Here is a 27,942-nt window from a genome sequence, read left to right as displayed (position 1 = left end):
GATATGTGTCGTTGGTCATAACCCCTGGGGTTTTATGCAACTTCAACTTCGCTGAAATTTGCTCTTTTTTTGGTTAAAGCCGCTGGTTAGAACTTGTTGGGCTGCAGCTAGTTGGCCCACCAACGTAATACGCCTCAATGGGCCCATCTACGTATGGGCCGCAAATCGGTCGAAACGGGATTCCGTGGACCATAATGGGTTGGGCCGAGTGGAGTACTCCTCTAATTTACTGCACGGGATAAGTTTACTTTAGGTCCCTCTACTTGTTGACCAGTCTGATTTTCGTCCCTGCACCACAAAACCGGGTACGACCCATCCCCAACTTACGAAACCCATCCCCAACTTACGAAAACCGGGCAAACGAGGTCCCTCGGCGGTTTTGACAGCGGTTTTGCCTGACGTGGCGCCTACATGACTAATTTGACTCGGTCTTCATATGACGTGGCACTGACGTGGCGCTTACATGGTAATTCGATCCTGAAAAATAAGAAAACCTGTAAGACCCACATGTCAGTTTCACACACAAAATAGTAATTAAAAAAGTGGGACCCTTGTAGGCCCCACATGTCATCTCCCCCATCCTCTCTCTATCCTCTCTCTCCCCCTCTTCTCTATCCCTTCTCTCTCTCCGGCCGATGGAGCGGGGCGAGCGGCGGCCGGCAGAAGCGGGCGACGGGAGGGGCGGGGCAGCGAGCGAGACACCGACGGGGAGAGCTCGAGGTCAACCCGAAGACCAGCCTCCAGCCACGCACGCGCCGCGCAACGGGGTCCGACGCCAGTAGCGCCGCCGCCGCCGACACGATGGGAGTGCTCCGGGCAGCGGTGCCCCTACAGCCGGAGGCCGACCTCGTCCTGGGTACCGGCGGCGGCGAACGGGGGCAGGTGGGGCTCGTCCTCGTCGATAGCTCCAACGGGTTCTGCACCTCGGCACCGGGAACCTCGTGAGCTACCTTCCCCACGCCTCTCCCTCTTTTCTCCTAGAGTCCTAGTCCTCCTTCGCCCGTGCCTTACCGCGCGCGACGAGGATTGATGGCTGGCGTTGGAACGCATGGTGGTTGGGCTGCTCGTCAGCCACTCCAGAGCTGTAAATGGTAGAGATCAAATTTTGTCAGGCACCAAAAGAGGACCATTCTCATGTCAGCGTGGGCAAAATCGTCAATTGATCACTTCAGCCCATAACGAAAGAAGCAGATATGTAAGCTAAACATATCCAGTTGAGGCGGTAAGCGGAGGTGGATGTCCGCCGGCGAGAAGGGAAGGGAAGCTTGCGGATTCGGAGCCGACGCCTGCTGCCGCAGCAGCAGCAGCGCCGCCAGATCTGCGCTCCCCTTCTTCCGTGGTCGCGTCGCCGCCACCGCTGCATGCCCAGGACGCGCGCCGGCGCCGTCGGCCGCCCCGGGAAGGCGCCTCGTCGCGCGCTGCGCCGCCGGCGACGGCCATTGTCTCATCGTCGCCCGTGGCCTGCCGACTCCCCCCCACCCACCCAGCGCTCCTGCCGCCGTATCGCCGACTGCCAAAGATGCCAGGAGAGAGGAGGAAGAAGAGGAAACCTCCTCCCACGCAGCGCTCTCGCTACGCCGCCCGCCTCTCGCCGCCCGTCGTCGCTCCGCCCACCGCCTGCTGCCCCGCCGCTTCCACCCGCCGCCCCTCTGGTCCACACTCCGCCCGCTGCCGCTCGCCTTATCCTATACCTGGCCAAATGGGCCGTGCCAAGCCGGGCCGGCCCGAGCACGGCAGTACTGTAGCCGGCCCAGGGCCGGCACGGCACGCCAGCCTGTGGGCCGTGCCAGCACGGCCCGTTATCCCGTGCCGTGTTTGGGCCGACGCCTCAGCCCGTAGGCCGGCACGGCACGGCACGTTTGCTCTAGCGTGCCGGCACGGCACGGCCCAGGCATGGCACGGCCCATCGGCCCATTTATTTTTCCTACGATTTTCTAATTTTTTCCATATATTTCTCATATTTTTTATTTTTTGCCACATTTTATCCTATTTGTACCCATATATTTTATGATATATTTCCTAAATTTTCCTCACATTTATCCTATATTTATAATGTTTTCCTTTATATTATGTTTTTTCTGCCTTTTTTCTTTTTTCCCCTCAAATTTCAATTTTTATGGGCCACATGTACCAGTGGGCCCGCTACCAGCACACGGTCCGCTACAGTAGCCGTGCCGGCCCGGCACGGCCCAGCACCTCCTTGGGCCGAGGCCTTGGCACGTGGGCCGGCACGGCACGGCCCGCTACAGGAGCCGTGCCCTAGTGAGCCGTGCCGTCAGTGTGTCGTGCTGTGCTGGGGCGGGCCGCCTGTTTGGCCTGCTATACCTTCTCCTCACCATGTAGATGAGAGAGAGAGGGGGATAGATAGAGGAGGGAGGCTGACATGTGGGACCACATGGGTCCCACCTTTTTTCTATTATTTTTGTGTAGCTGACATGTGGGTCCCACGATTTTTTATTATTTTTCCGGGATCCAATTCTTACGTAAGCGCCACGTCAATGTCACATGGGACGAGGACCTAGTCAAAGGGAGCCACGTAGGCGCCACGTCATCAAAAACCGGGTACAATACTGCTGAGGGACCTTTTCTGCACGGTTTCGTAAGTTGAGGGATGAGTTGTATCCGGTTTTGCGACCAAGGGACGAAAATCGGACTGGGCGACAAATAAAGGGACCCAAAGTGAACTTATTCCTACTGCACGTGCTCGTCTCGCCCGAGCAGAAGAGTCAAGAGAAAAAAAAAAGAAAAAAAAAAGGAGAGGTGAGGTGGCACGCGTGAGAGTGAGGAGCTCGCGAACTCCAAAACCCTAACCCTCTCGGAGCTTCACATCGGCGGCGGCGGCGGCGATGGCGGAGGGTGGCGGCGGAGGAGGAGGGTCGGCGGCGTCGGCGGCGCTGAAGGATCAGGGGAACGAGCAGTTCAAGGCGGGGAACTACCTCAAGGCCGCCGCGCTCTACACCCAGGCCATCAAGCTCGACCCCGACAACCCCACCCTCTATAGGTATCCCCTCCTCCTCCTCCTCCCCGATCCATCCTCGCGTCTCGCGTAGCCCTAGCCGATCTCCCGCGTCAGCGCGCGCGTGTGTCGCCGTTTCTCCTCTTCGCGTTGAGAAGACTCGAGGTCGCCGGAGACGGAGGCGTGTGCGTTTGTTTGGTTGGATGCGTGCGTTATGTGGAATGGTGCCCCTGGGATCGAGTGGATACATTACAGAAACAACAACTATGTTGCGCTTGATCATTTTCCTTGGCTTAAAGTTAAAATGCTACTACTGTTGATGCAGGTTAATATGCTGTAGTAATGTCCTGATATTTGGTTCGAGAATTGCGAACCCACGGTGATGATTTTTCAGTTAGTTTTAGGCTTTCAAAGGATATGATGCTGTGTAGTTTCCGAGCATTAGAGTTTTAGTGATTGCTATTGCCTTTTGGCATAACTATGTAAGCAGCTCAGCCTTTTGTTGTGTTTTCTTAAACCCTGTCCGGAGCTAGGCTTATGTTTCATAAAGATCCAGTGTTATATATGGAACTAAGTTATTGTGAGTTTGTGACGTAACTACGTAAGGCTCTGATGCTACAATGTTACTTGTTTATTGGCGTGTCTAAAAATGATGAGTTGCAGAAGGTAAACATCTTGTTTCATAACTGCACGTAATGTGTTAAACGCACAAACAGACAAAATATCTGTTCCAAGTGAAACCATTCTTCATTGGCTGAAGAAGAATTACTTCTGGATGCAATTAATTTTCTTAAAAAGTAGATACACCCTGCATGTCCAATACTGTCTGCTCCAACCAAAAATAGTAAAGACAATGTTTTTTTATTCCTTTTCCTTTTCTATTGGTACTTGAGAGGTCATACATCTGACGCCAATTACATCATAAGTTCTGAATTGCATCAAAAGATTCCTTGCCCGATGTAACTCAACTAAGCAACACTTTTACACATATTCACAAGAGATACTAGATAAATTGGTCGTATTGATCTGTTCTCTTGTTCCCAATAGGAGCTTGCTGCTATCTTAGTTGGTTTGAGATGCACTGTCTATATATATGGAAACAAATCCAGAGGAGTGTTTGGCTTTGGATCACCAATATTTGGAATTCACATGTCCAGTTACAGTTAGGATAACAAATATGTGGAGTTGATGATGTTCATTCTATATGAACCCATACTCTGAGACAGCACTTTCTATTTGTGAATTCTTTTGTAAATGCTATTGAGTGCTTCTGATTATGCTTTTTTTTATTTAAATAATTGCCAGCAATCGGGCTGCTGCATTTCTCCATCTAGTTAAGCTTAATAAGGCACTCGCTGATGCTGATACGACAATAAAACTCAAGCCACAATGGGAAAAGGTATATTCATATCATATCACTCTGATTTATCTGTTGCAATTTATTTTTCCATCATATTTCAGCTTTTCACTGGCTGCCTTCTTTGGAACTGTAGGGTCATTTCAGGAAAGGGTGTGTTTTAGAGTCGATGGAACACTATGAGGAGGTGAGAGTAAAGGACAATTCCTTGCTTTTTCTCAACAGGGAGAAGGATAATTATCTCTTTTTTATTTTCTGTTATGTAAGCTTTAGCCAAGCCTTCCGTATTTGGCAAGCTGAGAAAATTGTGGTAAGAAATACCCTAGTTTGGAAGTGCACATATCACTTGCAATTATCAAAAGTAAAGTTCTGAAATCAGTTGATGCTGAATACATTATAGTGCAATTGCATTAAGGGAAACCTTAAATCTGTAAGATAAATTTGAATTTTATTCATTTTACCATGTTATATCATAACATTGGTCTTTACAATTGAACAAAGTTTTTCCTTCAATCATGTTAACATGTGTTCATGTCTATTCGGGGGTTTTATTTTTGTGCTTGAGCAGTGGCCCTCTTGCTGCTATTTTCATATGGCCACATGCAAAGATTGGATGTTTGGCTGAAGTACTTAAACTATTCATCAACTTCTCTTTCATGAGATCAAACTCTTAAAATATCAGTAGCATTGATTGTACATTATCAAGCTATTCAAAATATTAGCATTGATTCTGTATTAGCTATTTTCTGGTGCAGGCAATATCTTCTTTTCAGATAGCTTTGCAACACAATCCACAAAATACAGAAGTTTCAAGAAAAATTAAGAGGCTTACTCAGTTGGCAAGGGAAAAGAAGCGGGCTCTTGATGTGGAGAACATGCGTTCTAATGTTGATGTTGCAAAGAACTTGGATTCACTGAAAACCGAGCTGGTGGGTAGTCTTACATGCTTTCTCATTCCATTTTAAGCTACATCATATTCTCCCAAATGTCATTGCTACCGCATTTACTACCGACAGATCTTTCCTTTTTCTTTCAAGATCGTACATTGCATATTTTAGCATGCTAAGGTACACACATTTAATGAAGGGAAAGTCTTTCTGAAATTTAAATGAGCAACAGATACACCTTGCATAATGTCAAGTGTTTAATATCCAATTTTCTTCCTACCAGTTCGAATTTTACAGAAATGGAAAACAAAAGGACTTCCTATTGTATAAAGGAATATGTTTTGTTGTTTATTTAACTTGGATGCATTTCCATTTCAGGCTGGAAAATATGGAGATGCCGAACTGGGGCAAAGTATCTTCACTTTTGTTGTTAATGTGATTGAATCAGCTATAAAGGTCTGGCATGACACCGGAAAAGTAGATGCAAGAGTTAATTTTCTTCTTGATGACCAGAAGACTGATACTGAAAAACATGCCCCAGTGGTTAACATTGACAAGGTACTATTCTGCTACAGGCTGCTCATTTCGGCTGTTCGACATAAGCTTAACAATTCATAAATAGGCAGACATCTTGAAATTTATAATAGTCAATTTCTTTAACAGAATTAGGATCTAGTTATTTTTTACATATGTAAATCTTCAATTTTCTGTTACGGCTTCTATTCTGAATCCATGACATTGTCTCCTATTAACACCTATCTGGTTTCTTTTTTTACTAGGCCTTTGACTCACCCCACACTCACAGCAGTTGCTTCACATTTTTGCGGCAATATTCCGAGGAGTCTTTCTCAAAGGCTGCTTGTATGGTAGCACCTAAGAGCGCCATCTCGTACCCTCAGGTCAAATCACCCTCTCCCCTCTTTCATGTGTCACCATGCCCTGTATGATTTGTGCCTATCATTTTCTGATGTTGTGTTGCTGCATGCTTGGCTCTAATATATTTTCTTTTTGTTCATGTTAAATCAGCGCATAAGATTTCCTTTTTTGGTGCTAGAATGAAAATGATAGACTAACAATGATCTTGTTATATACAGGTCTGGAAAGGACAGGGATCAAGAAAATGGAAGCTTGACCAGAGTGATGGTTTCTTTGTGCAATTTGAGTCACCAATTCTGCGGAAGATATGGTTTGTCCCTAGCACAACTGAAAAGGGACGAGTATTATGCAGGTACTTATCCCTTTCTTCATGAGACAAAATTATTATATCTGCATTTCCATATTTTACTTTGAGGAATTCAATTTCTCAAGGAATTAGTAGTAAACATAAATAGAAAACCTTTGCATTGTGCTGGCATGTTTCTCCTGCTATGAATTTTGTTAGGATATAATTGATCTATGTTCCAGCTTTTTGCGCCATCTTGTGGTGCTCAGCACTTTTTGTGACCTATGTTGTACCTGTTGTACAGCTATAAACTTTGCACCATTCATTCATGACTTAGGGTTTGCTTTCCCGACCTGTTAGATAACCATCAATGTCTATTCCCTCCTCTTGTGGGTGTCTCCAGCTTTTATATAGTGTACTATATCTCTTCTTTAATATTTCTGCAGGAGTCCTGAGCTCCTGGACATTAGCATCCACGAAGTGCTTCCCCGTATATTCAAAGAAACGGCTTGAATAAACAACAAATGGACAGTGAATGGCTCCCAAATTCTTCCCCTGTTGTGGTCATATTCTTTCCTAGCTTACAGTTGCAAAGGGGATATTTTTCATAGCGTGGTGAGAGCTTAGATTTGCATGCCAGATTTTGTAAGCTGTTGATCTGTATTGTACACCGAGGCACACAAATTTTGCTGATCTGGTTTTTTAATTATATATGCCTTAAGTGGTGCAATTTCCATTGTATACAAGCTTTTGTCTGGGTTTGTGAAATGCAGATTTTGATTCCTCAAAATTTAGACACCATATTCTACATTCCTGTGATCAACTGTGACCACATCTTTTACCACTATTATGGAGCATAAGAAAATTGTGCTTGTATAGGTTGCACATAGTATTTTTTTTTAAAATGACCTGATGACTTCTGGCATCTGGAGTACATATGGACGATGAATTGATGGCGATGCCCTAGAAACTATGGCATGTGATGTATCACCATCAGTAGCTCTGCAGTCTGACAAATGTGATGTACAATTGTACGAAGTACACAGCTATGCCTGCATCGGTTGAGAACAGATACAATTAATTCGTGACTCATAGCATCTCCATTCCCATCTTTTTTTCCCCAACTTTATCCGATCACATTTTCTCAACCAACTAAAATACAGTACAAAAGCACCGTACTGTACGTGCATACCAACAAAACAAGGAGATAAGTTGCAGGTACTACATCACATGAATCAAACAAAACAATGTTCAAAATCAGTTGGCTCCATTTCTGATCGGGAGGGAAGAGATTCATTTGTTTTATTAGAGAAGCCTACCCATAGAATTTCAATTGCTAGTATCTGCTTCATCCACTTTGGATGGCTAGCTACTAGTAACAATATTCATGCTTACTGCGTCTTTTATTGGTGCTCATTTTGCTAGCTACTAGCATCTATGATGTAGTATGCTCATTTTGCTTGTTTCAAGTCATGGGGATTGGGAGAAAAACTCGTTCTCCGCATGCGCACTCCCTGGTGGACTGCGAAATGGTACTCTCTCCGTCTCAAAATAAGTGTAGTTTTACACGGTTCATGTTCAATGTTTAACCGTTCGTCTTATTAGAAAAACTTTTACGATTAATATTGTTACTAGTACATGATAAAACATAAATAGCACTTTATGTATGGCTAATATTTTTAAAAAAATTTTATAAATTTTTCAAATAAAACGAACGATCAAATGTTGGACATGGATATCCACGGTTGCACTTTTTTTTGGGACGAAGATAGTATGTTTTTCTAAAGAAAATCATATTAATTTATTTTTAAATTTAAGATAATTAATACTTAACTAATTCCGTGCTGATGACTTATCTCATTTTACGTATTCGATCTTCTTCTATCTTCTCCTTAGACCAGATGTAGCAACACGTGTGTAGACTGTAGAGAGGGATGCGCATGCAAATGCAGCAGGTACAGCAGCATGAATGGCTCCGCCGCTCCGGCCGGTCGCCGTCGAGGCCGTCAGTTCCGGCGAGACTGGCGAAGGGGAGCAAGGAGCATGTGACCTTCATCTCCTTGTATTAATGGCCGTCACGTATGCCCCTGCATCTCTGCATGACGAAGCTGCTGCTTTCGCCGCAGTAATGGCGGAGATGGCTCCGTTTCAGTCTTCTCTCTTCAAACAGTACGTCAATCGCAATCGAAATTGCAATGGCGTATGCATCCCCTGAGTCTGACTCGATCCAGGCTTGCAATGGCATGCTTGCCAAAGGGTGTATAGTTTAGTAGTTGCAGTGACCTCAGTAGCATCTTAAGGTTTTGATTTTAAATCTTCATACGAGCGAAATTTTAGATTGGCATGTTCGTGGGACTAAGTTTCCAATTTAAATGGCTATATAAAAAAAAAATACAAGGCTTGTTTGCAGTTGCAGCAGTGCATTCCTTGACATTGCATGGCGCTGACATATATATATATATATGCTCTCTCCGTTTATAAATATGCATTTTTATGTTTGTTCAACCTGAATTAACGCTAAGAGAAAAAAAATCGGTGGCCTTCGATAAATGAGGGATCGATGGATGAGGTGAGAGGGTGATAAGTAGTAAAGATGGGAAGAAATTTTAATAAGAGGTAATTGTAGGGACAAGAGGTATTCTAGATTATTTATATTTGCGAACAAATTTTAGATGCTTCAAATGCCAATGTCGAGCGAAGATTGCAGGGTTGACAAAAATACATTTCTATCAGATGAAAGCTTCGCGCGTTGTGTTGTGAGTAGTAAACACGGTGGATTAATATCTAGTTTATGATAAGTAGTAAACACGGTGAATCAATATCTTCGCATGATACGCCAAGAAAGAGGTTGGAGAGAAACAGGTAAGCAAAAAGCGCGATGCATCGCTGAAAAACTTATTCAGACACATTCGGAGATTCAGAAGGGACGCATGACATCAACTCTATCCTCTATCCTTTTGGCTGCAGTTATTAAATTACGGCATGCATCGACATGGCGTATACGTGTTCTCGATCTGCTTTCTGTTTTTTTCTTTTCCCCTGATCTTTTCTTTTTTAACTTTCCTGGTTTCTTTTTTTTTCTTTTCCTGATTTCTGGATTGCTTCTTGGAATCGAGCTCCAGCCTGTATATTTCTTTGTTCTATCTAAAGGAATGGAGAAATGGATCAATGGGCCTGAGCTCCTTAACGTTGTGGTTTTCGCAAAAGTTTTTCATTTCTGAATTTCTTTTAAAAAGTTATAAATTTATTTTTAAAGTTTATATTATGTACTTAATTTATTCCTTTTTGCTCTTGAATAGAGATCGCTAAATCATTCCATCATTCTGTTATTTAACAATTTAGCTTTTTGGAAAAGAAATGTTGAGGTATATAGGGAGATAAAATTCTAAATATTTTGTTAAATGAATTAGCTAATTATTAATACACCCATCCTATAATATTACACCACAATTCAGGATTTGTTTTTTTTTAAAAAAAAGCTAGCTAGAGTGATATCTTGGACATAATTGAGATTCTAAGTCAACAGTAGTAGGAAGTTAACATCATGATCAGCACCCTTTTTTCTTCTTTGCAAGAAACAGAGACATTGTTATCCTTTTGAAGGTTTGTTTTTCTTCAGTGTACCGACCATATATCTTTTAGTTCTTGCTACTCAATTGCATGCTCACTGTTTTGCATTAGTGCTTTTGGAATCATGCATAGCGAAGCAACAGTGTTTAGAAGCTTGGGGTGGGACCCACATGCCAGTCACCTAGGCATGCTTCTTCTTCTTTTTTTTTCTTTTTTTTCTTTCTTTTTTTTTTTTTGCATCAAGGAGACTGTACGTTATCCCGTTTGCCAAACAAAGCGAAGGCAAAAAGGTTGATAGGAGATGCAGTCAAACTGTCAAACAAAAAGCTTGTGATGGAACTGCATGGCAATGGAATCAGGAATATTTCTGGCTCTTTTTAGAAGCAGATAAAGCAAAAGGGAAAAAAAGTTAGAGGCCTTATTTGTAACTGTACCCTCAATTTCAATGTAGTGGATCAATTAAATTTGGATAAAATCATTATTTGCCTCTACAATTAACCCGATCCCTTATTTTCCTCTCATTCTCTCAATGACATATGGATCTAGGACCCAATGTCAGTGACTCGTCATGAGTAAATAAATGATTGATCGTGTGTATTTTGCAGGGGCAAATAAGAAATTATCACAATCAAATTTTCACTGGGAACATCTACTTACTACCACTATGAAAAAACGTGTATTTCAAGAAGGGTGTAGATGCAAAATGCACGTATATAGGAGCATACCTTAAGAGCAAAACTAACAATCAATTGGATCAGACTCGAGTGAGTTGACATTCTGAATTTCTTTATTTTTGCTAGAGTGATATTTTTACATGCTAGGATTAGATCCAACTCAAAGTATAGTAATAGTAGGGGTTAAGTATGGGTCACTTTCTCATGCTGCCACATCTATCACATATCATTATTAGATGCATCTAATTCTACTTTTATATTCAATTTAATTGGCACATATATATAGACGCATTGGATTCCACTGTTCCCTCCATGTGAGACCCAGTTCGGTACCTGTCGGATTTTTAATTTTCATCTCGTGCACGTACACACGTTCAGTACATCACACGATATATACATATCTTAATAATACGGTTTTATTTGCTTTACTTGTGTTTCACAAATCGTATCAATAATTCATTTGAGTTTTTTCTTAAAACTTTTACTTAAAAAATATTACCCATAAATTTTTTTTGGGTTGTTTTATTTATTTTTTCACTATTTTTTTAAATAAGCTGTGTTATTAACATTTAAAACCAATGCTAAAAAATAAGCTATGATGAAATAACTATGAATCGAATCCAAAACTAACTTTTAAAATTCAAATTTTAACTTACGGCTGATAAGCTAATAAGCAAACATAAGGCAAAACTCTAGGTGAAATTTTCTATGTTTCAAACAGGCAATAAATCTGGAGGTGTTTATAGGGTTCAAATAATACAGAGAGAACCAAAATAGCAGAATAAATGGCTTACATAGGACACATTAAAGCAACTAAATTAGAGAAACAATAATGATGAGATTCTTGAATGCTATTCTTTGCTTCAGATAATTAAGCTTCATCCATGATTCCCACTAGTTATATCCCATACAATTTGGTAAGCATGAAAGTGTTTTGTTTAATTTGCCTATACTTTTGATGCATGGAAAAGGAGGGATGGGTACATTAGGTGCTTTCCTAGGTTGATGGTGACTTAACCAACCAAATGGACAGTGATTGTAAAATGCAATGCATGTACTAACTAAACATTGAGAGCAACTGATCAAAGAGCATAACAATTTCTGTTGCAATAAACATCAATGTGATCGATCTGCTTTACCAAGCAGCATTGCAGGCGTGTCAAAAGAAGATATATGGAATGGATGGAACATTGCTTTGCACAAAATGCTCTGGTGTCAGGCAGAGAGAAAGGAGCCATGGCATGCAGCCAAAAGCAGAGATCGCAGAAGCAGCACACATGAAAGAAAGAAAGCAAGAAATTAAAGGATGAAAGGAACTGAGCAATTTGATTTGATTTGCTTCAAAAATCTAATTCTATCTAGCTAAAGCACGAAGCGAATCCTCCGCGGTAACATCACCTGACTTTGAGTGACTGACGTGTGGACCCTAGCAAAATGAACAATGACCCAAAGTCACCTCTGAACTTGTTCCAGCTAAAGCAAGCACCTCTCCATCTACACTACTACCATATCTGAATGAATCTGTTATCTGTGAACTTTCTCTTGAGTTCAGAAGATGCCAAACAAAGGCTACATCCAATGGGCTTTCTGTACATGTGTTTTTTTTTCTTTTCAGATGCCTCTAACACTGCTTGGATAGTTGGATTATAAAATGTTTCACTTCTTTGTTTGATAGTGTAATTGTGAAGTAGTATAATGCTGCAAGTGGTGTTAGTAGTAGTTGCAGGAGAAATGGCTACATTATAAAACAAATGTGTATAGTGTGAGCCCCATCACTAATCACCCTAACATCATAGACAAATGATACGGATTTTGTCCTATTTTTTAAAAAAAAGTTAAAAAAATGTCAAGAGAAAAATGCATATACAATTCAACTAGCTAAATAGAATCAGTTTCCAGAAAAGGAAAAAAACTAGTAGCTGTCTTTAATGAAATTATGCTATTTTGGTGTTTCTTTTCAAGCAACGAAAACATGTAAAGAGATTTGGACAACAAAAGTGACCAAGAAATCTCTAAAACTAGTCATAAAATCAAACCCCCCAAATTTTAAAATCAAGCAGGCTCGAACTCCGTACTGATTTGTTCTTTGATTTCTCATCTGATCACATGCCTTCTCCTCTCAGTTCATCCAAAAAATCAAAAAAAAAAAAAATCAGTGGTACCCACACCTCCACAAGTAGGTACTTTGTATAATCACACACTGTTACCATATCATTAGTGTAGCCATACTCACACTAATGACTTCCTTTTTGTTCTCTTCACAAACACCAATTGGATCAATGCAACCTAAAAGACCCAAAATATTTTCTTTTAAAAAAATAAATTAAAAAAAAGAGAGCACTAATTTGACTAGACCAGTGGGGCCCACACCCCCTCTTTCTCTCTCCTCAGTCATCTCTCACTCTTCTTCTTCTTCCTCCTCCTCCTCCCTCTCTCTCTCTTCAGTGCCATCACCATCTCTCTCTCTCTCTCTAGCATTGCTCTTGCTTTCTCTCTCCTCGAGGAGCTTGAGGAGCTTGGCCTCTTCTTCTTGCTCCTCATTTGCTTTGGCTTTTTGGAGGCTATATAAAGCTGAGGGGAGTAAGCGAGTTTGATTGAACCCCACCAAAAACCCCATCTTTTTTTTCTTTTCTTTTCATTTTCGTTCTTCCCTCGCTGCGGCTTTCAATTTCGCGGCTCGTGTTCTTCTCTTCTCGGTGCCCCTGCCTTGGCTCTCCTCCGATCAAATGCGGCGAGATCTGCGCGCGTGAAGGCGTCGGCGCGGGGGCCCAAAGATCGATCCTTTGCTGATCGGGAGTTTGGGTGGGGGGAAGCGAGTTCTTGGATCTTCGCGGTGGTTTCTTGGGGGCGTCTCTCGTAGGAAAAAGGGATGGATCAGTATGAGGTGCTGGAGCAGATTGGGAAAGGGGCGTTTGGCTCGGCGTTGTTGGTGAGGCACAAGCTGGAGAAGAAGAAGTGAGCTTTTGACTCGACATTGTTCATCTCATTTTTCTTTCTTTCCTTTTTTTTTTGGCATTCTTGAAGCTCACTGTTATTTCAGCCATTTTGATCATGTTGGAGGTTTGTGTGTGTGTTTATGCAGGTATGTGCTGAAGAAGATTCGGCTTGCGCGGCAGACCGACCGCACCCGCCGCTCTGCGCACCAGGAGGTAAAAGCATCATCATCTCTGCATGAGCTGCATTTTTCAGCTTCTGGTACCTAGTAAGCTATGGTTTCAAGGGGAATGCCTTGTGTTCACCATGAGCTGCATAAATTGGTGTGTTGGGTGGTGGTGATGATGATGATGCTAGTGTGTTTAGTTTGGCTGGTGCTGAACTGATCTGAAACTGTGAAGTTAAAATGATGTGATGTCTTCTTGCTCTTGTGCGGTACTTCCTTTTTTTTTATACTGATTTATGTGGAAATGCTCCTCATGCAGATGCAACTTATTGCGACGGTCAGGAATCCGTTTATCGTGGAGTACAAAGATTCATGGGTGGAGAAGGTAGGTGAAAAGGACTGAAGAGAAGGTTATGAAGTTGGGAGGGTGGAATAGATTTGTTTCATTCTCACTTCTTTATCTTTGGATTTTTCAGGGTTGCTATGTCTGCATTGTTATAGGATATTGTGAGGGAGGAGACATGTATGTGTTCCTCTGATGAAATCCTTTTAAAATAGTTTATTTTGTTCTTGAACTTTAGTTCCTTAGCTAACACAATCTATAATCGGTTCAGGGCTGAAGCTATTAAAAGAGCTAATGGTACATATTTCTCTGAGGAGGTGTGGATTCTGACCTTGCATTTCCTTTGATACCTTAAAAATTGCTTTGCTGCAAACAAGGGATGTGCACTGAAATGTTTTTCTCATTTTTTTTTCAGAAGCTTTGCAAATGGCTTGTGCAACTTCTCATGGCTCTAGATTATTTACATGCAAACCACATTCTTCACCGAGATGTCAAGGTCAGTAGTAGTGCTAAACTTGGGAGTACCTTATAGTATTTATATTTCCATGGCATGGAAATAATATATACTAAAGCTGCTAAAAATTCGTTTCAGTGCTCCAATATTTTCATTGCCAGGGACCAAAGTATAAGACTTGGTATGTATCTTAGTCCCAAAAAGTATCATACTTTATGTATGGGTTTAGCAATCCTGGTAATGTTGCAATTCCAAATTTAAACCAATGCAGGTGACTTTGGGCTTGCAAAAATATTGACTTCTGATGATCTGGCATCTTCTGTAAGTAATTGTAGCACTTTTCATATTTCCAGTACATATTCGATGTCACTCTTAGTAGTATATTGCTCCCAACACAGGTAGTAGGAACACCAAGTTACATGTGTCCAGAACTTCTTGCTGATATACCATATGGTACCAAGTCAGATATTTGGTCTCTAGGTATATATGACTTCAATTTGAGAAACCACTTTCCTGCCCTAAATGGAAAACTTACTATTGAACTCTCATTTTTATTACTTTGTTTCAGGATGTTGTATATATGAAATGACCGCGCTCAGGCCTGCATTTAAAGCTTTTGTAAGTCCCTGTTTTGGTTTCTTTACTTTTACTGTGTGATGGTTTATTTGAGCATATGTTTAGATACTACATCTATGCTAATAGTAATGCAGTGTTATGAAACGTACAAGGGTCTAATTTTCTCATTTCCCTGCAGGACATGCAAGCGCTGATTAACAAGATCACGAAATCAATAGTCTCACCATTACCCACTAAATATTCTGGTGCCTTGTAAGTTTTGAACTAGTTGCCTTTTGTTGTTTCACCCTATTTTGCCCACCATCTTATCTGGATAGAGCATGCTTCTTAAATTTATATTCTGCGTGCAGTAGGGGACTTATTAAGAGCATGCTGCGGAAAAGTCCAGAGCACAGACCTAGTGTAAGTCCATTATACTATATCCTAGTTACTACTTTGTAATAGTTGCTGATGTATACTCCTATTTGTTTTGTGGTATAAATATTTACTAAATTTCCTGTACAGGCTGCACAGCTACTCAAGCATCCACAACTTCAGCCTTATGTGCTGCAAGTCCAATTGAAATCTAGTCCTACTCGCAACATACTTCCAATCCATCAATCTTTGACTGACAAAGTTAAGAAGATGACATTTCCTAGTGACGTGGTTGATTCTGCACGCAGAAGAATGGCCAGGAGGAACTCTCTGGGAAATGAGAGGACTGTGACATTTAGCAAGCCATCTCCGGAACGGAATTCAGTTAGCTCTACACGGAGCATCAAAGAATACACAACCACCCAGAGTGTCAAAGGGCTCTCTGTTGACAGTAGTGAGGCTGGGGATGAGGTTACCAGTAAAGCCATCATAACAAAGACATCAAGCATCCTAAGGACGCCCAAGAGCTTGCCAGCCAAGACTTATACAGCTAGAAATCAGCTTGAACCTCCCAAAACATCGTATAACAGAACATACCGCTCTGAGGTATTCCATTTTGTGCCTTTTTTTTCTATATTATTTGTGCACTCAATAATACCAGTGAACCTGTTCTTCATTTGTTTAGAAACTACAATAGCCTCAATTATAGCATGTGCTTGCTCAGTGCATACTACATTAGTGTTATTCAGCTTTTGGTCTTTTAGAGTTATTAAGATCTTGTCATGATGCAGTTGTTTCTTTATGCTATTTATGGCTTCAGCACGAGCTTGCATTTTGCATGATTATGCTGCCTCTTTCATTATTTGTCTGTTGAAATGAATGTGCCAATATTCATTGAGCTCCAATTTCTTCCACTTTTACAGCTGCCCTCAAAAACAACTCCAAACAAAATTGCCCGACCAGCAAGAAGAGCATCACTCCCGCTGTCAACATATGAAACACCCACCAAGCGCAGCATCAGCATTCTGGAACAACTAGACTCCCCTGACGTCTCTGTGAATGCCCCTCGAATCGACAGAATTGCGGAATTCCCACTGGCATCGTCTGAGGACCCCTTGCTCCCCATCCACAACAAGCTCTCTCCTGGCCATGGCTCATGTTCCACTCCTCCCTTTATCAACCGGTCAATCACCAAGGACAAATGCACGATCCAGGTGTTACGCACCGATGGGGACAACGGGAGCGACTCCTCAGGCCGCAACGCCACTGCTGCCTCGAGCCGCGGATCCAATGACTCCAGGCAGCAGCGGTTCGACACCTCGTCGTTCCAGCAGCGTGCCGAGGCATTGGAAGGGCTGCTGGAGTTCAGCGCGCAGCTGCTGCAGCAGGAGAGGTATGAGGAGCTGGGCATTCTGCTGAAGCCATTCGGACCGGAGAAAGCGTCTCCCAGGGAGACGGCCATCTGGCTCACAAAGAGCTTCAAGGAGACGGCATCATAGCGCCACCTTGTATCAGGCGCGTCTAAAATCGCCAGTTTTGTCATGTGCAATATTAGCTCAGGTAGTGGTAAACAATATTTAGGATTTGAGACTTTTAGCTGTTGGGAGGCAGCACCATCTCAGTGTTGCTGTTAACTCAAAATCTACTTCTAGCTCTAGCTAGTTTCCAGTTTTTTACTTTCTATTAGGAATCAGCAATCAGCAGCAGGAGTTGTAGTAGTAGAACTGTAAGTTAAGCTGAAGATCTTGCAAGATCTTAGAACCTTTGTAATCATGTGGCACCTGCAATCATGTAGTGATATAAATGTGGGGTTAAGGATATCCAGTTGGCAGCAGGCAGGGTGGGGTCTCCAGGATTATTTTCTTTGAGCAGGGTTTGGGGTATCCTATGCCAGGATCTCCAGATTCATCTTACTCTGACTACATTACATTACATTACACTATACTGATCCAGCTCTCTCTCAGCTCACTCCAATCATAAGAACAGAGAAATCTATGTTACCCAGATGCATGCATGGATGCTGTGCAGATCATGTATCACATACCATGTACCTACCCTGTGGCCTTTGTAAGCTAAGCCTAACTACCTGAGCTGTAAGCCATACCCTGTGGTTGAATTTGCATGCCATCTCAGTCACAGCTAGCTACTCCCTCTGTCCATAAATATAAGCATTTCTAGGAGTTTTAACAGATATAAAGGTTGAGGTGAAATTACTCTGATTTCCCTAAGAGTTTACTAGCTTTATGAGATATAACACCAAGCAATGTAACGATAAATACAGAGAATCATGTGTGGTTAGATTGGGAAAATAGTACTCTAGAAATGATTATATTTGTGGATAAATTTCAAACGCTAGAATTGTTTGCTCTTTAGCTTATCAACCGTAGCTAAAATTTGATTTTTAAAACTTAATTTATAAGCGGATCTTGATGTTTCTTTTTATCGTAGTTTATTTTTCAATACTGGCTTCTAAGTCGCTGAGAGCACACATATAAACAATTTATGCATAAACTATTTTTAGTCTCTAATAAGCCAGGCCAAACGATGGGGAGAGTACTTAACTACTCCACAAAACAGCAGATGACCATGTGGTGATGGATGCAGTCATGCAGAGAGGAGGGGAGAAGAGAGAATCAAAACCAGTAGAGGCTTAGAATCAAAACCAGTAGAGGCTTTGTACAAATGCAGAATCTCTGCATGTGCCATGCTGCTTGTATTGTCACAATTGTCACCTGCCTGTACAAGATGATCCAAAATCTACCACTTATCTGTGCTGCCAACAGGACTGGAGGAAGAAGAAAACAATGGATGCATGGATCTCTCTCGGGAGAGGCCGTCGGCATGGGGGCAATGTCGTGGCTTCTTGCAGGCGTTCAGCAGAGCAGGCAACACCCCATGTCCACAACAGTGTCCCCTGTCTCTCTTTGTAAGTATCCAGACTGATTGACAATCAACAGATGCACACATGCAGTATAGTACTAGTCATGTAACCAAGGTTTTTAACTCACCATTCCCTAGATAATGTACTGTCAGGCCATGGTCACTGTCTTGACAGCACAAATTCAAACCTAGGATAGAGTATTTTGAAAGGAAACAAACCTTTGCATGTGCTATTTTATCCAAGTGGCATTAGAAGTATATATATATTTTTTTTCTTTTTGATTGACCATATCCTAGGCATTGCAGTTGAATCTTTCCTATATACATGCTGATAAATGGTGTTCAGTAGCAATTGTTCTGTCCATTCTACAGATTAACCACCCTCCTTACAAAATTTTGCGAGACAAAATATTTTGAATTATTCTGTCTTGATACCCTACTGACGATGGATCATTGCTGCAATCAGTGTACCTATGCATTCAAATGAGGACAACGAAATGCTCATACCTTCCAATTTCCAGTTGGACAGTATAAACCACCAGCTGACCCTGAACACCCAAGATCATCAAACTATAGAGTAAGCATTGTTGGATTCGTTGTCAGGCTGTACCATTTGCCTGGGCTTCTGGTCTTCACCAGCGTTCCTGGGCGATGTAACGGTGGAAGACGATGAGGATGGCGAAGGCGATACCGCCTTGCGCACCGGGCTGAATGGCATGTGCAGCGGCCTCCGCAGTTCGCTCATTGGGCTTCTGGGGCTCAGGAGTAGAGGAGGTGGCTGCGGCTGTGGTTGCTGCTGTTGCTGTGGAGCTTCTGCAGCAGCATCTTGGTGATGCCCTTGCTGTTGTTGTTGCTCTGTTGCAACTTTGTTTAGAATGTTCTGTAGTGTGGGGATTAGTTTTGCTGTAACAGAGATGATCCCAGGAACCTGCAATATATAAGATTCAGCATAATTGTTGTGTTAGTGGAGAAAAGGATCAATGTGGTTTTTTGCAAACTTATTAACACTAGTGAGGCACTGGCATAACATTCTAACTCAGAAGACAATACTGAATTGCTGATACACACCAATGTAGGGTTTTCAATTTCGATTTCGGCTAAAATATCGGCCATTTCGGTAGAACAAAAATTTTTGGGCCAAAATTTTCTGAAATTTCGACACAATTTAACTGAATTTGATTAAATTCACAAAAGTTTGAGAAAAACTGAAAAATTCGGCCGAGATATTGGCATGCCGGGGGGTCCGAATTTACCGAAATTTCGGAAATTTCGAACCAAAATTTCAATCCCTGCACCAATGTGTAGCGCTTATAGCCTGATGTTTCATCAAAATTAGAGCAAAATTAAGGTTTTATAAGCAGATTGCTATGTTAACAAAAGAAAACTTTCTCTGTAGAATAAACTATGCCACTATATATTTTTCACAAGATCCTCTAAGTTGAGGTTGCACTAAATATTCATGAAATAAGTAGCATAGGAAACAATTTATACACTAGCAATAGGATACTAGTGTTCAATAAACAATTTATCCTTCCCGATTCATAGCCTCATAGGAAACAAATTTCGTAAAAAGTGTTCAATAGATAATGACCTTGTACATGCTCCACTATGAATCTATGATGCAACACATAATCAGATAGTACCGGGAAATTTGTTGATCTCTATAGGATACTATTGCAATAGCATATCAATACTATAGGTTAGCTTCACGGTGAATGTTCAAAACCTTACCACGCCATTTTGGAATTCTCTGTTGATATCTAGCTGCACTGCTAAAGCTTTGACCAGCAAATAACCCACAAATAGCAAGAATAGATATATGGGATTCCTGTGCAAAACAAGAAGAAACGAAGATATAATGTTATATTGTTTTGTGAGTGGGTATAGAATTGATATGTATAGTACAAGCAAATACCTAAGAAGCGTCATGATCTCATTAAACCCAAGAACTGCAATTGCCACCATGGCCCAAGGAGGAGGCAGCCTACCATTGCCGCGCTTGTGAGCTTGCTGGAGTAAAAAAAGATGAAAATTCAAGGAACTGACAAATGAAAATAAGACTCTTTGATCAAATAGGAAAAGATCAAACCATGTACGTGATCCAAATTTTGGAAGAAAGCATAAAGATCCTCCCAAATTATGGATACACACCTGCGTGGAAACCGCTTGTGTAATGGCGAACTCAGTTTCTGCTTTGAACTGCTTCCACAGTGACTTGCATTGAGAAGGAGTGATGAGGGTATACTTTGGAGAAACCTGCTCAAGAGTTCAATAATCGTGATGGTTCCATGATTTATGCACTTCTAATATTTACAGCAGCGCGAAAAATTAACACAAGCTTACTTCTTCCCAAGTAGTTGAAGCAAGTGGATCACTAGAAGCACTTGCACCCTTCGACTTCGGTGTAACAGAACCATCTAGGAGTGTGGAAGTGAGGATTTTTTCGATCTTATCCGGTTTCTCATCCCAGCGAATGGCAGCCAATACAGAAAGAAGTTTGAGAGCCTGCAACACGAGTGCAAGTCCATTTAACAAAGAAGGGGAATCAAAGGAAGAACTATGTCATCCCATTAGAACTTAGAAGGGTTCAAGTCCTATACAGCAGATCGAGCATCCTTTGCTATTGCACGGACATCTTCCTTCCCTGTCCAGACCCTCGGAATTGAATCCTTGTCATGACTGAAAACCGTTGTAAACCTGGCAATGGCAAGCAACTTTGTCAGAAGTGCGAGAAATTGATCGGTATGGTGAACGAATAATAGATGATTTTGCCAACCTCTCCTTCATATGAATCAAAACTTTGCCAGCTTCTTCTTTAGCTTTATTTTCTACGATACTTCTGGCATAATCCCTTAATTTTGATACCATTCCTTCTGACGTTGCACTTTCCATTTCAAACCCAGCAAGGTTTTTCTGAAACTCTGGCAGGATAGCCTCCGTTTCTCGTTTAAAAAGGTTTCTTATTGATGCCCAGGTTGAAGGGCCTGCAGCATCGAAAAGAGACTCTACAGGTTCAACTAGTGCTTTTCTTAGTTTCTCCTGCATGTATAATATACCTGCATTAGTACCATGTGGTAACCAAATCCCGTAGCACATGCTAAATCGATGCAGAAGAGAGGTTAGTTATGAGTTGCTAAAAGAAAGGGCTTTCTTTAGCTTGCCATACTTAACCTTAGCATGATTTGTCAATTCTGATAGCTTGCCTTCACGAATTGAAAGTGTGTGGTCTTCAACATCGCGCCGAACCTTCTCTAGTATTTTAGAGTAGTCCCAGTCTGCCTGCTCGATTACAGCATCTACAACAGAATCAACAGAAAAACAAGTCAGATGGCAGTATCACTTTCCTCAAGGTCACCAGTACCACATTAAGAATTGTTACACAAAAATAATCTGGAAAAGAGTACCCTGCAAATTGCATGTTAATCATGCACAGTAAGTAGATATAATGATGAAAAAGCATGCAACATCACTGCACAGAGGTATACCGTCTTTAGACAAATTTAATGTTCTTTGAAGTTTAAGTGCACCAAATTCAGCTACTTGCAGGTTGCAGGACTCAGACTAGTAGACTGCTTCAATTCAAGAATGTAACGATTATTACATCTAATAACAGTACTACTCAAATAAATTTTGTGGTCATTGGCCATGAAGTATCTATATAAATTATCAAGAGTTTAAGAAGTTTACCTGCACACCCTTGATCAAATTCGTTGAGATTGGATTCAGTAGTGTCTCGAACAGCTGCTGCAAAACCTTTTCCACTCTCCAAAGTAAGATTAAGTTCAGTTTTATATTTTTCAAGAGCCCTCGTACGCAGGTGAGCCAACATTTTCTGGAATGCGGGTTGGACAAGCTGCGAAGAATTTGAGACAAAAAATTAAAACATATATATGAACTGTGTTTATTCAGAAGAAAGAAAATCTTGGCATTTCTCTTTAGCGCCAGATTAACTTATCAGAGTAGCAGAGTGGTTACAAAAAAGTTTTAGTTCTTAGAGAGCATACCATTTTCAACGATAACAATACAGTATTGATGTAATTGGCTGAGGTCAATCAAAGCTTCCTTTATATATTAAAATAATATAAGAAAAAACAGTATTGATGTACAAGAGTCCTTACATTCAGTACTCTGGATTTCAGCAGTTGTCGTTTTGCTGTCCTAACAGCTTCATCGAAATAGATGGCTTCTTTGTCATACCTAAAAATAATTCACGTATCAATTTTATTCATGAACAAATACTTACCGTCACCACAAAATATTGGATTTGGTACAAAACAAGGTGACCAATTTCTAGCTTCCAGAATTTGCAAATAGCAATTCGAAACAGAGGAAAACATCTCTATATTAATTCTTCCGTAAATATCATAATTAAGTGTTTGAGAACTTTTAAGACATTTCCTGTTTGCGATGCATATGCCTATCTACTGGTAGATTTATAGAAACATCAAATGCATTTATGTTACCAAGTTTATATTACTTATACTGTTTGCTTGCTAAATTGAAGGTAATAGGAATCACACTGAACAAACCACAACTGTGAGCTGTCAACAACTTATATTATGCAGGGGCTTACTCTTGCATGTGGACGTCCACAATATAGCCAAGTTTTTTTCCAAAACCAGGTACTGGACCTGACTGCACATCACTCTCCAATTCCATCCATTCCTAAAGAATGACACAAACAAATTAATGAACCTGGAAATTGTACACAGGTCAATAGATCAAGTGGGAGATTCTTACTGCATCTGAGGTTAGGCAGGAAAACTTTTCGTGTGCAATTTCATCACATCGAACTGTAGCAACCATTACCTTGTATAATGAAACAAATGAAAATAAATCAATAACCGACAAGCTAGAGTGGTTTCTCTTACTGAATTGATGATGTTACTTCACCTAGGTATATCATACAGATTTAAACTCGCAGTTAACTATTTTACTGATCACTGTTGACAACAAAAGTTTCCACAATGCATTTGAAAGAAACAATTTTAGCATACATCAGATGGTGTGGCATTAGTCTTTTCGTTCAGAAAGTGGGGATTCATTGGTGTATTCTGCATAGTATATTCAATTGTATTCTAAAGTGCACAGACAATATTATAGATTTTAAATCCTTAATGGTAAGTGTAATAATACTGACCCAGTATAAGTCTTTAGTGCACAGAAGGAGATATAAGTGTACCTTGTGAGCAGGTAGGTCAAGATCCTTATTCTCTCGTATAACTTTCCAAATCTGTTGTGAACTAAACAAAAATCCTGAAGCAGGAACCACTCCTCTTCTATCACCTGCAAGACCTCCTGGTGCAATTGAATTTGAAAATCTCTGCCTAAGTTGTTGAACCTGGCAGAGGTAAAAGTAAGGTGCTTGAAAAATAATAATTTTCAGTTCCCTATTTTTGTTTGAAAACGTTCTGTTGTCCCCAGACAACTGTTTCATTAGAGTACAAGTGAAAAGGTACCTGCTCTCTGAATTGTTCTTCTTTTTCTTCAAAACTGGGCAATGCAGTGACTTGCACCTTCATATTGACAAACCATGTTAACATAAACAGTAAAACCTTCATCTTTGTTTCAAAGATTGAATACTGGAACTACAAAACCTACATTGAAAAATTCACTGATAGGGGTGTCTTTGTGCGCCTCTGGCTTAGCAACAGAGTTCCATATCTGATTAAATCTGTGACAATATTAGGACTAGAGAAAGGAAACTATGTTGTAACAAAGATGGAAACAATAGATGATGGCATCACCTTTTGAATATCCTCCCTCAGAACTGGTTCTAGATGCTCAAGTGGAGTCTACATGAAAACAACGATGTGTCTGAGATTGGCCCAAGTAAATGGAGCAATGATTATATTTCCAAACAGCTTGCACAAAACATAACAGTAAATATATTCAAGAAAGAATAAAGAACAAAGAGGCAAACCCTGGTTTTATCACGTATAACAAATAATAGTGTTGTCTTTCGGGGACTGAACAAACGCATCATGACCTACAAACCCAGTTGTCCAAATGTTACAAATGCATCAAGAATGTATTGCTGTGGCAAAGGTTATCTGAAAAAACAGATAAATACCTGAAATACTGTTTTTAGAAGAGGCTTATTGGCAGCTTGTTCCCGGCCAATATCATGGCACCACCTATCGACATACATATGGTGGTAATACAAAGTCATGAAGTTGATGAATTATATATTAAAGTTCAACCTAGAAGGCTATGAGGAATTTTCATAATATGAGCTCAGTAGTAGAGTTGAACAATTGAGTAACTCACATGTTAATTAGAACTATGTCTGAAATTGCAAGAGCAAACAACGAACTTTGCTTCTCAAATGCAGTGTCGTCCTAAAATGGGGCAGAAGACACAGGTATCAGAAAAGGAACTGAAGAAACAACTCATGTATCCCTCAAGTTGCTTAAACTCGTAATACATGTAAAGGCACATTTTAAAACATAGGAGCTAGCCAAGCAGGTTAAGCTCATTTTCATTAATTGGAAGATATAAACAGAAGACAAGAAAATGACAATGCAATGAAAACGCAATACTTATAAACCAAATATTGCAAACTTAATTTGCTCAGATAAATCATTGCAGGAGGAAAGGAGATACTAATGCTAACTGAACTTTTGCTTTTAAAGATCTCGGGGTAGGGAAAAATCCAAACTTTGCTTTTAAAGATCTCGGGCTAGGGAAAAATCCAATTGTCAGTGGTTGGTTATTGTTCTGTGAAACCATATCTTGGGCTAGTTACCGATTTCTACAGAACAGCTTTCTACAAGTGCACACGGCCACTCCAAAAGGTTCACTAGAAGATATATTGAACATGGGAATTGAATTGTATACGCGTTAAGCAAGCATACCTCTCCTCTTTCTCTTCCATCAGTACCCTCCAAATCCATCACAACAGTACACGGCTCAACACCAACACATCGTGCTATCCAGATACCTTTGGTAGTTTGACTCCTAAAGACATAGGCATAATATCAGTGATATCATGGTATTTCCCTACCAGAAATCAAAATGTAATAGTGTGACTATGAGTTCCTGTGAGAGATCCAGTTCAGCAATCAGAGAACAGGAAAATGAACAAGCAAAGATACGTACTACTGCCTAGCAAAGAAAAGTAACTAGTTCAAAAAACAAAATAAAAATAAGACAGTACGAATATTTATAATCATGTGGAGGAACAAAACGGGACTACCTTCCCCTGAACGCATCCATCTCCCTAAAATTAGTTCCAAAGAGTTGGTTCAGCAACGTACTCTTTCCTGCTCAAAATAAAAGGTATGTTATGATGATCAAACAAGTACTAATTAATTTCTTAATCATGTACTCACAAATATTGGTGACAGAAAGCACACATGTCAGCTAAAAGCTAATAGTACATTGTAGTAAAGGCCAGTGTCAGGGTACTATTAGCCAAAGAATGCGTGCTAAGAGTAATACTTCATCTGTTTCACAATATAAGACTTTCTAGCATTGCCAACATTCATTTAGATGTTAATGAATCTAAACATATGTATGTGTCTAGATTCATTAACATCTATATGTATGTGGGCAATGCTAGAAAGTCTTACATTATGAAACGGAAGGAGTATAACACAGTCAAGTATCAGAAAAGACAAAAACAAAGGGGTCTTTCCTCCATGCATGAAAGGTAGGCGTGTAAGAAAAATGAAAAACGGTAGATGCTGTCATCTATGTGGATTGCGGAGAACAGATTATGCGAGACTTATACACCCTATAATATCCATTCATTTTGCCGGGTTATAATATCCATTCATGTCAGCAGAGGCAGAGCTTGATGAAAGATGTGTACAATTAAGTGGCTCCTTTACACACACCTTAGCCAAAGAGTACGTTCATGCATCCATCAATCAGTATTGGGAGACGAAAAAAAAAATGCAACCATAATAACTTGCTAGAAACACAAACGTACGTATGCAAGTACTCCACTAGTAGCAAATGCAGATTTGTATTGTACTGATGTACTACCAATCCAAACAAATTAAAGCAAAGATTATTCAAAACTGATGTTTGTATACTACGAGCGTCGTAGCGGCCCTGCGCGCGCGCCGAAACATTTGATCGAACAGGTGCCGTGCGAGGGATCGATCGATACCCAATCATGACGCATGGCGCGCGGCGGCCGATCGATGAGGCGATCTCGACATGGCGCGAGGGATGGGATGGGTCCGTACGTACCGCTGCTCTGGGGTCCCATGATGGAGACGACGGCGTAGGAGAGGCCGCAGCCGGCGACGCCCGCGGCCGCCATGAAGCGCTCCGCGGAGTCGGCCGCGAACTCCCCCTCGCCGTCGATCAGCTGCACCGCCTCCGCCGCCGCCGCTTCGTCCATACCCTCTCCTCTCCTCTCCGATCCCGATCCCGATCCGATAGGGTTCGTGGGGCGCGCGACGACGACGACGACGACGACAACGACGACGACGATGTCACTCGCCCGCCACGGCAACCGCCTCGCCTCGCCTCGGCTTCTCCGGCCACTCGGGTTTCGCGGACCACGATACGTGGGAGACGCGACGCGAGGCCTCTCCCCCTTCTCCTCCTTTTTTTTTTAATTTGCTTTTATACCCCTCGGCCCTCGCCTCTCCTCCCATCGGGGTAACTCAGCTTATTGTCCCTGTAAAAATAACTTATCACATTTCAGCCCCCTCTTGTTTTACCTCGTGCTCCATGTTATATGAGTCGTTTGACTTTTGTTCCTAGGCAAATTTTTTTAAGTTTGGCCATATTTTTCTTAAATATAGTACTCCATCTATTTTAGGTTATAAGACGTTTTGACTTTAGTCAAAGTCGAACTATTTTAAGTTTGATTAATTTTGTAGAAAAAATATTAATATTTTTAACCCAAGACATAATATATATTATGAAAATTTATCCAATTATAGATTTAATGAAACTATACTGGTGTTGTAAATATTACTACTTTTTTCTACAGAGTTAGTCAAACTTATGGTAGTTTGACTTTAACCAAAGTCAAAACGTCTTATAACCTGAAATAGAGGGAGTAGTATTTTCAATACAAAACAAATATATTATCAAAATATATTCAATGTAAGATTTAATAAAACTAATTTGATATATTTAGATGTTGCTAAATTTTTCTAAAAAATTGGTCAAATTTAACAATGATTAGCTAGGAAAAAAGTTAAAAGATTTATAATATGAAACAGAGGGCGTAGTAGAAATTATATTTTTTTATATGGGGGTAATTGAAATCAATCTAGCATATATAGATCTCAGGATAATATCCGGCCATTTGAAAAATAAATTATGGTAATGCTAGACTGCACCATGACATAGGTACATAGATATACCTTATACGTTTTCTTGCGTAGTAGCTATGGTTACATTATTTATTCTTTATTGTAGTATGATAAAGCATTCGAACCAGACTTATACATGAGTCTTTCACATTTGGATGAAATTATCGTCTATCTTAGATCATAGTGCGCTCATCTCTATATCTTGCATTATGGTTTGTGCCCGTGCTTTTATCATTACATCATTATGTGATGAAAGGTGGTGATGTTGTAAAGGGGGTGTGGGTTGAGCAAAGGTGATAAGGGTGCTATACTAGCAAACATCTTAGGTGGTTAATTAAAAGATGG

General features: G+C 40.9%; 3 protein-coding genes across 4 annotated transcripts; 2 read left to right on the top strand and 1 right to left on the bottom strand.

Annotated features, from left to right (window-relative positions):
* The first annotated feature begins 476 nt into the window (after window positions 1–476).
* Window positions 477–7,108, top strand: LOC4352735 (uncharacterized). Of its 2 annotated transcripts, none has more exons than XM_015764468.3 (8): window positions 477–941; window positions 4,262–4,355; window positions 4,450–4,500; window positions 5,069–5,242; window positions 5,579–5,758; window positions 5,980–6,099; window positions 6,295–6,428; window positions 6,809–7,108. In XM_015764468.3, the coding sequence occupies exons 1-8, from the start codon at window positions 565–567 to the stop codon at window positions 6,873–6,875; spliced, it is 1,197 nt and encodes a 398-aa protein (XP_015619954.2). In that variant the 5' UTR covers window positions 477–564; the 3' UTR covers window positions 6,876–7,108. The 2 variants fall into 2 exon arrangements, with proteins under 2 accessions (XP_015619954.2, XP_015619953.1); XM_015764467.3 differs by lacking the exon at window positions 477–941 and adding an exon at window positions 2,716–3,001.
* Window positions 7,109–13,202: 6,094 nt separating this feature from the next.
* On the top strand, window positions 13,203–17,256 carry LOC4352734 (serine/threonine-protein kinase Nek2-like). The gene is made up of 14 exons (NM_001423617.1): window positions 13,203–13,561; window positions 13,689–13,755; window positions 14,026–14,091; window positions 14,183–14,229; window positions 14,321–14,366; window positions 14,465–14,545; window positions 14,642–14,684; window positions 14,775–14,824; window positions 14,902–14,983; window positions 15,072–15,121; window positions 15,258–15,331; window positions 15,430–15,481; window positions 15,584–16,039; window positions 16,357–17,256. Exons 1-14 carry the CDS (start codon window positions 13,476–13,478, stop codon window positions 16,930–16,932), a joined length of 1,776 nt encoding a protein of 591 aa, NP_001410546.1. The 5' UTR covers window positions 13,203–13,475; the 3' UTR covers window positions 16,933–17,256.
* Window positions 17,257–18,541: 1,285 nt separating this feature from the next.
* On the bottom strand, window positions 18,542–26,871 carry LOC4352733 (protein ROOT HAIR DEFECTIVE 3 homolog 1-like). The gene is made up of 22 exons (NM_001423616.1): window positions 26,516–26,871; window positions 25,512–25,578; window positions 25,171–25,273; window positions 24,584–24,654; window positions 24,387–24,450; window positions 24,237–24,302; window positions 24,061–24,108; window positions 23,915–23,977; window positions 23,773–23,829; window positions 23,496–23,654; window positions 23,054–23,122; window positions 22,887–22,978; window positions 22,432–22,510; window positions 22,001–22,166; window positions 21,485–21,609; window positions 21,090–21,352; window positions 20,914–21,010; window positions 20,657–20,818; window positions 20,465–20,569; window positions 20,229–20,323; window positions 20,045–20,141; window positions 18,542–19,241 (listed from the first exon to the last, which is right to left on the bottom strand). The coding sequence occupies exons 1-22, from the start codon at window positions 26,667–26,669 to the stop codon at window positions 18,879–18,881; spliced, it is 2,565 nt and encodes an 854-aa protein (NP_001410545.1). The 5' UTR covers window positions 26,670–26,871; the 3' UTR covers window positions 18,542–18,878.
* Window positions 26,872–27,942: the final 1,071 nt, after the last annotated feature.

Source organism: Oryza sativa, chromosome 12 (genome assembly GCF_034140825.1).
Source record: "Oryza sativa Japonica Group chromosome 12, ASM3414082v1".
Taxonomy (NCBI): Eukaryota; Viridiplantae; Streptophyta; class Magnoliopsida; order Poales; family Poaceae; genus Oryza; species Oryza sativa.
This window is presented reverse-complemented; position numbering and strand designations above follow the sequence as displayed.

What these genes read in the sequence shown, in the direction of transcription:
- LOC4352735 (XM_015764468.3), top strand. Translation starts at nt 565, where the DNA reads ATGTCATCTCCCCCATCCTCTCTCTATCCTCTCTCTCCCCCTCTTCTC. An exon ending in ACCTCGGCACCGGGAACCTC is followed by an intron (nt 942 to 4,261) that starts GTGAGCTACCTT and finishes AATAATTGCCAG; the next exon opens with CAATCGGGCTGCTGCATTTC. An exon ending in AAGGGACGAGTATTATGCAG is followed by an intron (nt 6,429 to 6,808) that starts GTACTTATCCCT and finishes ATATTTCTGCAG; the next exon opens with GAGTCCTGAGCTCCTGGACA.
- LOC4352734 (NM_001423617.1), top strand. Translation starts at nt 13,476, where the DNA reads ATGGATCAGTATGAGGTGCTGGAGCAGATTGGGAAAGGGGCGTTTGGC. An exon ending in CACAAGCTGGAGAAGAAGAA is followed by an intron (nt 13,562 to 13,688) that starts GTGAGCTTTTGA and finishes GTGTTTATGCAG; the next exon opens with GTATGTGCTGAAGAAGATTC. An exon ending in CTGATGATCTGGCATCTTCT is followed by an intron (nt 14,825 to 14,901) that starts GTAAGTAATTGT and finishes CTCCCAACACAG; the next exon opens with GTAGTAGGAACACCAAGTTA.
- LOC4352733 (NM_001423616.1), bottom strand. Translation starts at nt 26,669, where the DNA reads ATGGACGAAGCGGCGGCGGCGGAGGCGGTGCAGCTGATCGACGGCGAG. An exon ending in ATTTGATCAAGGGTGTGCAG is followed by an intron (nt 21,610 to 22,000) that starts GTAAACTTCTTA and finishes ATTCTGTTGTAG; the next exon opens with ATGCTGTAATCGAGCAGGCA. An exon ending in GAGAATTCCAAAATGGCGTG is followed by an intron (nt 19,242 to 20,044) that starts GTAAGGTTTTGA and finishes TATATATTGCAG; the next exon opens with GTTCCTGGGATCATCTCTGT.